This window comes from Ylistrum balloti, unplaced genomic scaffold (genome assembly GCF_031769215.1).
Source record: "Ylistrum balloti isolate Yb309-2 unplaced genomic scaffold, AGI_CSIRO_Ybal_v1 Utg370964, whole genome shotgun sequence".
In the NCBI taxonomy this organism is placed as follows: domain Eukaryota; kingdom Metazoa; phylum Mollusca; class Bivalvia; order Pectinida; family Pectinidae; genus Ylistrum; species Ylistrum balloti.
Window position 1 is genome coordinate 1,411,926 of NW_026782542.1, and position 12,162 is coordinate 1,424,087.

The window sequence follows — 12,162 nt, forward strand, 5'->3', positions numbered from 1 at the left end:
ATGTAAATGCTTGTGGATGCAGAAATGTTTCTATTCAGAAACTGAACATTTACAATCGGGAAATTAAAATCATCACGCTTATCATACAGCTTGGTGGAAAGTTGTCTGGTCGTTTCGTTGTGTAGGTAGGGCATTGTTTCTTACTGAATCCGTAAGTAGCTTGAAATTCACCCGGTGATGTTTTATACACCGGAATGGAAACAGGATCCGTTCTTGATCATCACATCTTTATGATACACAGACATCATACATACATTGTGTAAATACATGACCATGATTTGCCCAATGATCATTCAAACTCCTTGTATTGTCATTTTATTGTGTCCTTCACCTTACCCATGACTTTAGCAGGAGCATTACGTGCATACGTGTCCAAGAATGACGTTAGGGTTTCGATGTATTCTTTAGGGTAGCAGTAATAGTGACTCACGTGGGGTGAGTCGGGCCAGCATCTACTCTCAACCGGTATCTTTCGCTGCTTGAAGCCTTCTGTAAAACCATCCACTGTTTCAAAACTTGCCACGGAATCCGCTTTGGAATATAGAAACAGTGAAGGTACTTTATACTTATTGAATTTGAAAGCTTCCGACGCTCTGCGAAATTGTGAAACATTCGTCTTAAATATTGCCATATACAGATTTAATGAATACCAAATTATAAACCTAAGGACTGGATTATTGGTCATAGATGTCGAAAATCCTATTGGCACACCGTCTACGTCGACGGGACTATCAAAGACTTGTGCTATTAGTAAGTCACGTGCTACTGTCTTCTCAGTATTAAGTTTCACGTGAAGCTCACCAATCAGATAACCTCCTACCGAAAATCCATGAAGAAGGATTGGCTGGTCGCCATGCTCACGAGTTCGGTCATCGATGTGTGCAAGAATTTTGCTTGCAATTCCCTGAGCCCTTGCTGGCTTTAAAACATCCATGGGAGAACCCTAAAATGCGGAAACCTTTTCAATAATTTTATGGATTCAATTTATGTTCAAGGTTAAACAGTTCGTAACAGTAATCTCTACGAGACACAAAGCTGAACAATTTGTAAAAGCAGAACAGTTGATCAAAGTACTGTAAATATACGCGAGGGGGAAATTTACGTTGATTAGGCGAAGGTCGTTAGATCGTGAAAATTTCCCCCGCGCGTAATATTTTGTGATTTGCTTTAATTTTTTAGACGAAATAAAATGCAAATTCATCGCGAAAATAACTTCCATGCGTATAGTATACCCATAAAAATCGCGAAATTAACACCCCGCGAAAAGTTTTACGGTGACAGTATGAACAAAGATAAGAAGAATCTACGTATCCATTCTTTTTGCCTTTTTTATCAACCGACCTATTCACCAAATAACAAATCTATAAAGGGCTCACACTTTGATATGCAGAATTGCTGATAAAATAACATTTGCTGCTGGTAAAGGAGTTAAGCTTCATTTACCGTATCATAATGGCTCAAAACAAAAGTTTCAGATTTGTGAAAAAAAAAAACACAAAAGAAGATAATCGGCAAAAGTTCCCAGAAGAGTTCTTTACCCTTTTCACAATCAACATTCTTGAAGCAGCTTACCAATATTTTTCGTTATTGATTCTAGAAAAGGTGTATATATTACCTCGTGAAATGAACAGCGAAATTAAAGAGTATTTAACAGTCGCATTGAATGCTGTTCTTTTTATGGTTTGAATTTTCATTGGACAATACATATACTTCACTGCGATATACTACTTACTGACACAGTGAGAACGTTGTAGCCCCTATTTAGGTAGTACTCCTCGTACTTCTCTAAGTGTTTGCGCTTAGCAAGCATCCATCCAAACAACAACGTCAGAGGACGCGCGTGCTGTACGACGCCATCTTGGGCAAGTGCTCGCAGCTCGAGGTTGCGGTCAATTTTCTGTGTCCACACTCGCGTTACTTCACCGATTGGCTTGCAGTTGTGACATGTCCTTAACACCAACGGTATCAACCTTTTTCCCTGTGATCAAAAATTAGTATATCAAAGATCAAATTGAGGAAGACATCATCCATATCACAACCTCCTCTTTTTAGCATCTTTTTTTTCTTTATCATTCACTTGACACACATCGCATTTTCCATGATCATCAAAACAATTTATGAAGGTTATGGCTGCTGAGGAGCATACGCAACCTGTGCTCATGAAGTGAAGGGAGCAGATGAGATGAACGTGAGAAAGACGAGCCCCATAGGCACAGAATAAAATGGATAAACAGTATGCAACAGGAACCCGTTACTAGCAACCGCACCTATTCACTCAAAATATGAAAATTCATATTTCGTTTAACAACAGATAACGATAAACCTTAAGATTAACTACCACTTCTTCAACAGAAATATGTCTACAAAGTTCCCCAAACGTTCATTTTCCACACAACAAAGGCTTTAAGAAAAGAATGGTGCCTCATAATTATCAATATACAACGAAACAATATTAATCAAATATGAAGTTGTTGTTGTTATCAGAGGAGAGACATATACAATGGCTATTGTCCTAAGGACCAGTAAACAAGGTAGATGTCGACAATACAAGAAAGACTCCCCGGATAGTATATGCCTGTTTTTGAAATGTTAGCTTGTGATGTTTTCTGAACTGATGAATTATAGAATAGTTCAACCCCTTGTGGATGAAATAGGGTGAACTTAATCTGTTATGTAATTGGCAAATACACGGCTTGCCGATATATATATATATATCTATAATTTTTTACAGTTTTTGGCTTCTATACTTGTATATTTTGTTGTTAGGGCATTTTTGGCCATTGTTGACGTGACGTTATAGAATTGCTGACGTAACCTAAATGAGTTATTGTAGTGACGTTATACTGTGTTGAACAGTGTGTCAATACATGGAAATTTCATCTCACTTGTAGCGTTAATACACTCGTCTAAGGTAAGAGAATAACAGATCTGTCACTGATAACTAACTTTATTCAATGGTCCTCTAACAGGGTCATCCCATTGTGTAATCGGTAGAAACAGTTCTGGTCCAGGTAAACAACTATTTCACAGGTCGCTTATCATTTTGCATTGTTATACGATCTGCATTTGTAATCCTCGTGTTAGTGGAGAAGTGTGCAAATTCTTTGTTCTAGAATAACGAGTCGTTGTCATGCGATGATTTTGATGCTAGCCTACATGTAAATATGGCTATCTTTCCTGTTGAAGTAGATTTTTGATCGATTTAAAATAACGACATGCTCCAATCTGTCACCAAAACGTGAGATGAGGAATACAGTAAGCCTCGGATAAGTCGAAGTCGATGGGACAACGTGGCGTCTGAATGTTCGACAAAAACATGAAATTTTTTGTACGATTTAGAAGGGACGGACCACAAAATATATTCGACACAACCACAATATTCGATTCAACAGTGTTCGATTCATCCGTGTTTAGGTTACTAAGATAAAGAGGAGAAAAAATCGGGGCCTAACGAAACGTTCGTCTCATCTGATGTATTCGACTCATGCGTGTTCGACACAAGTGAGTTTTACTGTACTATAATAATAATCTTACATATGCAGTTTTCTTCGCTTCCAAGTGAGTTTGTCGGTAATAGTCATGACTAGAGAGGATTGTACTTCAATCATGTGTAATATCACAACTAAATTGAATTATAATATCACATGGTGTCGTCTCCTGTCTTAAATGGATAATTCTATGCAGAATGCTAAATAAATACCAGTCCAACTTAAACAAGCATGCTGACACCTGCGGATGAGTCTCCTGTCACTTTTCAAAGCCTTTCCACTATGTCCATTGTCTAATCGATCTACATTTGTGAAGCAGTACCTTCCAATTCAGAAATGAACATGACGAATTTGAGTATGTACACTATGTATAAAAAGTCTAAACTTACTTACCAGCAATCCAGTAGACAATGAAATCCACTTTGTTATAAAGCAACATACTTACTGATGTTTACAAAACTCATTAAAGATGAATTCTCTAATTAGCATGATAGCCCATAGAGCTAAAACTCGCCATGAGTAACGATATCGCAGCTACTAGTATATTAAGATATTAGTACTGATTTAACAACGTGTAAATGTCAGAGAAATACATCCTAGTTATAATCGATAGATAACCAATGACTAGACTTCATTAGATGAAGGAGTTACATTTAAATCACAATTTCAAAATGTAAATGTTTCCGTGTATTTCCATCAACGATTAAAAGTAGTAGCCACTATTTACATAAAGAATCCTGAAAAAAAGTAACTCACCTTATCTAGTCCACGAAAAACGTTTCCTGTAAATGCCAGCATACTTTATGTCATAACGCCAACTTATGCAGACAGACATTCATCCCGAGCTGGAACAATTGATCCGGATGTTGGTTTCCGGTGAACGTGACCTAGACACGATTTCCTTTTCATGTAGAGAAAAATCAGTTTATCTAGCATGTAAGACATCATCGTGATGAAAGGACTTTTATCGAAAAATGATGGCTCTTCATTATTCCACAAGGTCATGCCATATACTTAGTACTCTACCTTCGTACACACCAAACCGTAAACAATACTGTAGTTCTTCCACTTTTACCGCAGATGACCTGCAGTACAAGTTGTATGTATCTTTATTTTATTTTATATTAGTTTGAGTAAGAGGAGCAAACTCATTCGCCCTTCTAGAAAATGAACAGCTACTATTTCTTTTGTGTTAAAAATTTGACGATATTTCTCTATCGTATGGTTATCAGTATTGCACTATAGCCGACGAGCCCATATAAAACATGCGGAGCGATGTTCAGTCCTTGTGTAACAGAAAATTTCTGAGTCAAAGCACAGATGCAAACTCAAAATTTCACTTTCATAACGAATTATGGATACAAGCATATATGACTATGTTTTTTCAGAAGTAAAAAAATGTTAGAGATGAACGTACAGACCTTTCATCAATTGTGGTAGATTGTACACAGTACAAGACTTTGTGTTTAAGTATTACTAATATTTTTATTCAAATAATGAGTTTGGAAAAAAATTAACAGAATTTGATCAATCTTGAGCATCCGACCATGAAAATGTCTCCTCCGTAGGAATAAATTATTTTTTTTTATAATATACATATACTACCATACCACAGCATTCCGAATTGAAGTACGCATGCATTCCTCTTTTATTGAAGCTCTCTGTTTTCAAAAATGTTCAAAAGGGAGTAAAAGTATATGGTTTTGAACTATACTGAATTGTATTGCGGTAGAAAGATTGGTTTGTTTTTATTTATTTCTTATCAACGATAAAATCATTTTAAAAACAGGAAAATACACCTAAAACAGCATAACACTAACCTTCTCGACAGACTCCTGCCGTCCTTTTCTGAACAATTGTGTCCCTCGCATGTCTGAGTTATACTGAAACCGTGACTAGGGATGCAGTTCTTCACATATCAATGGGATTTATTTCTAAGTATGGTTTCTGATAGGCGTGATACCCTTATATGGACAAAAGCATTATGTGGTGTTAAACGTGATGCATGTTTAACGATGGAGTCATTGCGTGTCATATCAGTTACAAATCTTCTATAAGGACAGAAACAAGAACATCAGGAGTATCGGATAGTGACTTTATTGTGAAACAACATGAATTGGTGTAGATGTAAACATTACTAATGCATGTGTACAAACAATATTATACAAAGTAAAACTTTTCCCGCACTGTTATAATTGCACGACAGTTGTATTATCGGAAAGGTCAATTACGGTACAACTAACACCACTGGAAGATTGTTACTCGGCAAGCTTGTTATATATATACATCTGTCGCTCGATGATATCACCTTAATAAAGATTCAATATATAAACATAAGCATAATTACGTAATGTTTTACTAGAGAAAAAGCTGGTAGAGAGATAACGACAAGTCAAAAGCAGCTTAGTTCAAAATTCAAATTCAATGAAGCATGGGTTGGACAGATTCTACGCATTTGTTGGTGATCTGGTTCATGATCTGTTTGGCTACAACATTGACTGGGTCTGAGGCAAGGTTGTGTTGATTAGCCATCCTGTAATTGTATCAATTAAGATTAACTAATATATATGACAAAAGTAATGATAATTTACACTAAACTGAAAAAAGTACAAGATCAACTTATGTATGTGTGACAAAAGTTAAGTATGATAATTCTCCAAAATGTACTGGGCTTTTATACATTTCCCATCGAACAGCTTGGGATTGGAACAGTTTCAACAAATACATTTGATTCCTTAATTTTACAGTTGTTAACAGTTTTCTGAACAGTGATCAGAACTTCATTAACTCGCTCGTGAGTATTTCCGGGGTAACAGTGATGTTTGTGGAACAAAGCTTCCTGTTTAAGTAAGTACATTCTGAACCTCTACCTGGGCACCATTATCTTTCCTTATTGGATATGACATGGAAGATGTAAACAGAACATTTAATATTATTGTCTTCTGATTATCTCAATTATCTTGTTTAAATCTTTCTTTTTTTACATTTCACATTTTGATATATTGTTTACATTTTCCCCTCCGATTTCCTATAATATCTTGTTCAGTATTTCCATTTCTCATTTACGTGTAGACGAGTAGAAGATGTGGGTCCTGCACATTGATGTGATAGTCAGTGACTACTGATAGAATGGACCCGTCAGTAACTGTGTGAACAGTGACCAGTGACGTCAGTAACTATATGAACAGTGACCAGTGATAGAATGGACCTGTCAGTAACTGTGTGAACAGTGACCAGTGATAGAATGGACCCGTCATTAACTGTCTAAATGTGAAAGTCAGTGACCAGTGATAGAATGGACCCGTCAGTAACTGTGTGAATAGTGACCAGTGATAGAATGGACCCGTCAGTAACTGTGTGAATGTGATAGTCAGTGACCAGTGATAGAATGGACCCGTCAGTAACTGTGTGAATGTGATAGTCAGTGACCACTGATAGAATGGACCCGTCATTAACTGTCTAAATGTGATTGTCAGTGACCAGTGATAAAATGGACCCGTCAGTAACTGTGTGAATAGTGACCAGTGATAGAATGGACCTGTCAGTAACTGTGTGAACAGTGACCAGTGATAGAATGGACCCGTCATTAACTGTCTAAATGTGAAAGTCAGTGACCAGTGATAGAATGGACCCGTCAGTAACTGTGTGAATAGTGACCAGTGATAGAATGGACCCGTCAGTAACTGTGTGAATGTGATAGTCAGTGACCAGTGATAGAATGGACCCGTCAGTAACTGTGTGAATATGATAGTCAGTGACCATTGATAGAATGGACCCGTCATTAACTGTCTAAATGTGATTGTCAGTGACCAGTGATAAAATGGACCCGTCAGTAACTGTGTGAATGTGATAGTCAGTGACCAGTGATAGAATGGACCCGTCAGTAACTGTGTGAACAGTGACCAGTGATAGAATGGACCCGTCAGTAACTTTGTGAATGTGATAGTCAGTGTCCAGTGATAGAATGGACCCGTCAGTAACTGTGTGAATGTTAAAGTCAGTGACCAGTGATAGAATGGACCCGTCAGTAACTGTGTGAATGTGATAGTCAGTGACCAGTGATAGAATGGACCCGTCAGTAACTGTGTGAACAGTGACCAGTGATAGAATGGACCCGTCAGTAACTGTGTGAACAGTGACCAGTGATAGAATGGACCCGTCAGTAACTGTGTGAACAGTGACCAGTGATAGAATGGACCCGTCAGTAACTGTGTGAACAGTGACCAGTGATAGAATGGACCCGTCAGTAACTGCGTGAATGTTAAAGTAAGTGTCCAGTGATAGAATGGACCCGTCAGTAACTTTGTGAATGTGATAGTCAGTGTCCAGTGATAGAATGGACCCGTCAGTAACTGCGTGAATGTTAAAGTCAGTGACTAGTGATAGAATGGACCGGTCAGTAACTGTGTGAACAGTGACCAGTGATAGAATGGACCCGTCAGTAACTGTGTGAACAGTGACCAGTGATAGAATGGACCCGTCAGTAACTGTGTGAACAGTGACCAGTGATAGAATGGACCCGTCAGTAACTGTGTGAACAGTGACCAGTGATAGAATGGACCCGTCAGTAACTGTGTGAACAGTGACCAGTGATAGAATGGACCCGTCAGTAACTGTGTGAATGCTAAAGTCAGTGACTAGTGATAGAATGGACCCGTCAGTAACTGTGTGAACAGTGACCAGTGATAGAATGGACCCGTCAGTAACTGTGTGAACAGTGACCAGTGATAGAATGGACCCGTCAGTAACTGTGTGAACAGTGACCAGTGATAGAATGGACCCGTCAGTAACTGTGTGAACAGTGACCAGTGATAGAATGGACCCGTCAGTAACTGTGTGAACAGTGACCAGTGATAGAATGGACCCGTCAGTAACTGTGTGAACAGTGACCAGTGATAGAATGGACCCGTCAGTAACTGTGTGAACAGTGACCAGTGATAGAATGGACCCGTCAGTAACTGTGTGAACAGTGACCAGTGATAGAATGGACCCGTCAGTAACTGTGTGAACAGTGACCAGTGATAGAATGGACCCGTCAGTAACTGTGTGAACAGTGACCAGTGATAGAATGGACCCGTCAGTAACTGTGTGAACAGTGACCAGTGATAGAATGGACCCGTCAGTAACTGTGTGAACAGTGACCAGTGATAGAATGGACCCGTCAGTAACTGTGTGAACAGTGACCAGTGATAGAATGGACCCGTCAGTAACTGTGTGAACAGTGACCAGTGATAGAATGGACCCGTCAGTAACTGTGTGAACAGTGACCAGTGATAGAATGGACCCGTCAGTAACTGTGTGAACAGTGACCAGTGATAGAATGGAACCGTCAGTAACTGTGTGAACAGTGACCAGTGATAGAATGGACCCGTCAGTAACTGTGTGAACAGTGACCAGTGATAGAATGGACCCGTCAGTAACTGTGTGAACAGTGACCAGTGATAGAATGGACCCGTCAGTAACTGTGTGAACAGTGACCAGTGATAGAATGGACCCGTCAGTAACTGTGTGAACAGTGACCAGTGATAGAATGGACCCGTCAGTAACTGTGTGAACAGTGACCAGTGATAGAATGGACCCGTCAGTAACTGTGTGAACAGTGACCAGTGATAGAATGGACCCGTCAGTAACTGTGTGAACAGTGACCAGTGATAGAATGGACCCGTCAGTAACTGTGTGAACAGTGACCAGTGATAGAATGGACCCGTCAGTAACTGTGTGAACAGTGACCAGTGATAGAATGGACCCGTCAGTAACTGTGTGAACAGTGACCAGTGATAGAATGGACCCGTCAGTAACTGTGTGAACAGTGACCAGTGATAGAATGGACCGGTCAGTAACTGTGTGAACAGTGACCAGTGATAGAATGGACCCGTCAGTAACTGTGTGAACAGTGACCAGTGATAGAATGGACCCGTCAGTAACTGTGTGAACAGTGACCAGTGATAGAATGGACCCGTCAGTAACTGTGTGAACAGTGACCAGTGATAGAATGGACCCGTCAGTAACTGTGTGAATGTTAAAGTCAGTGACTAGTGATAGAATGGACCCGTCAGTAACTGCGTGAATGTTAAAGTCAGTGACTAGTGATAGAATGGACCGGTCAGTAACTGTGTGAACAGTGACCAGTGATAGAATGGACCCGTCAGTAACTGTGTGAACAGTGACCAGTGATAGAATGGACCCGTCAGTAACTGTGTGAACAGTGACCAGTGATAGAATGGACCCGTCAGTAACTGTGTGAACAGTGACCAGTGATAGAATGGACCCGTCAGTAACTGTGTGAATTATTTTAATTGTCTTATAGGAGGGATCCTCAAAATATCTCAAATTTGTTCGGAATACCCTTCAGTGTTTAATCCACCTTTAACCGGTATAAGCGTCCTTTTGTACAACGATAACCGAATATCCCACAAAGAGCTATTCAGTTTGGTTTCCAATGACAGGTATTGAATCTATTTAACCGAGTTCCTTGCTGAAGTTACCTCCCCTTCGTAGCATATAGTTTAGAAGTACAATGCATGGCCTCTTAATATCTGCAAACAATTGGTTTGTGCTGATTCATACTACTTTCTAACGTTAAATGGAGTCTTCATTCAAGTCAGAATTCATTTAGCATTTTCATAAAACAGTTTTTCGTTGTTTATTCAGTGAAGGAGGAAGACATTTTTAAAAAAGTTTTTTCTACTTACAAATTATTCTGCTATCAGTTCTGGTTTGCTGACGATGAATAGACATAACGTGTCGTATCAGGACAGCTTTTCTGGATCTATTTCTTAATTAGTATTGGCGGGTGCTATTTCCTGGTGTGCCTTTTGTTAAATAACATTTTCAAAGCATTCAGATCTGGATTAAAAATATCCGAATACTTCATGAATATTGCTTAAGCGATACATATCCTTTACCGACTCCACAAACTATTACACTGCCATGGTGTATAAAGCTAACAGAGAAAAGTACAGTTTGTTTGTAGTTGATTTTAATGTAACAATGGATAGATGAGTTTGACAATCGGACAGTTTCATCAATGAATTTTAATGTAACAATGGATAGATGAGTTTGACAATCTGACAGTTTCATCAATGAATTTGAATGTAACAATGGATAGATGAGTTTGACAATCTGACAGTTTCATCAATGAATTTTAATGTAACAATGGATAGATGAGTTTGACAATCTGACAGTTTCATCAATGAATTTTAATGTAACAATGGATAGATGAGTTTGACAATCGGACAGTTTCATCAATGAATTTTAATGTAACAATGGATAGATGAGTTTGACCATCTGACAGTTTCATCACCAATGTGCAATATTGTGTTACGTTCATCTGTAGGTGTCGAATGTTTGATCAAACTTCGGTAAAGAATAAAATCGCTCCAAGACTGTTAACGACTATCTGGTAATAGTACTGGTGACCTAGACCTCTACCCAACGCCCTTGAAGCTCAAACTTGATCAAGGCATTTCAATGCTTTAAATGTATGATTTTTTAAAATAAAAATCCCTCAAGGAGTGAAGCCGCTTTAGTGCTGAAACTCGAACTTGTTCGAGGTATGGAAGTGTTTTAAAAGTGTAGGAAAATTGATAAAATACCTCAAGGAGTGAAGCCACTAGAGTGCTGACAATGACTTTCTGAAAAATGTAACCTTCAACTTGACCCGACAAAATTGTGACTCGAACTTGTCCAAATTATTACGGTCATTTGTAAGTGTGGTTTGATACAAATCCAGTGAAGAATGATGGTTCATACTAGTTCATATCTGGTATAGTAACACGGATGTGTCAGTGTCTTTCATATCTGGTATAGTGACGCGGATCAGTGTCAGTGTGTGGTTCATATCTGGTATAGTGACGCGGGTCAGTGTGTGGTTCATATCTGGTGTAGTGACATGGATCAATGTCAGTGTGCGGTTCATATCTGGTATAGTAACACGGATGTGTCAGTGTGCGGTTCATATCTGGTGTAGTGACATGGATCAATGTCAGTGTGTGGTTCATATCTGGTGTAGTAACACGGATGTGTCAGTGTCTTTCATATCTGGTGTAGTGACATGGATCAGTGTCAGTGTGCGGTTCATATCTGGTATAGTGACAGTGTCAGTGTGTGGGGATCAGGATATGTCAGTGTGCGGTTCATATCTGGTATAGTAACACGGATGTGTCAGTGTGTGGTTCATATCTGGTATAGTAACACGGATGTGTCAGTGTCTTTCATATCTGGTATAGTGACGCGGATCAGTGTCAGTGTGCGGTTCATCTCTGGTATAGTGACGCGGATGTGTCAGTGTCTTTCATATCTGGTATAGTGACAGGGATCAGTGTCAGTGTGCGGTTCATATCTGGTATAGTAACACGGATGTGTCAGTGTCTTTCATATCTGGTGTAGTTACACGGATCAATGTCAGTGTGTGGTTCATATCTGGTATAGTGACAGGGATCAGTATTAGTGTGCGGTTCATATCTGGTGTAGTGACATGGATCAGTGTCAGTGTGCGGCTCATATCTGGTATAGTATCAAGGATGTGTCAGTGTGCGGTTCATATCTGGTATAGTGACGCGATCAGTGTCAGTGTGTGGTTCATATCTGGTATAGTGACTGGGATCAGTGTCAGTGTGCGGTTCATATCTGGTATAGTAACAAGGATCAGTGTCAGTGTGCGGTTCATATCTGG

At 39.2% G+C, this 12,162-nt stretch overlaps 1 protein-coding gene across 1 annotated transcript; it reads right to left on the reverse strand.

The window, feature by feature from the left end:
* Positions 1–310: 310 nt before the first annotated feature.
* LOC132559789 (transmembrane protein 53-A-like) lies at positions 311–6,020 on the reverse strand. The gene is made up of 3 exons (XM_060224416.1): positions 5,940–6,020; positions 1,733–1,978; positions 311–943 (listed from the first exon to the last, which is right to left on the reverse strand). The coding sequence occupies exons 1-3, from the start codon at positions 6,018–6,020 to the stop codon at positions 311–313; spliced, it is 960 nt and encodes a 319-aa protein (XP_060080399.1).
* Between the last annotated feature and the right edge of the window lie 6,142 nt (positions 6,021–12,162).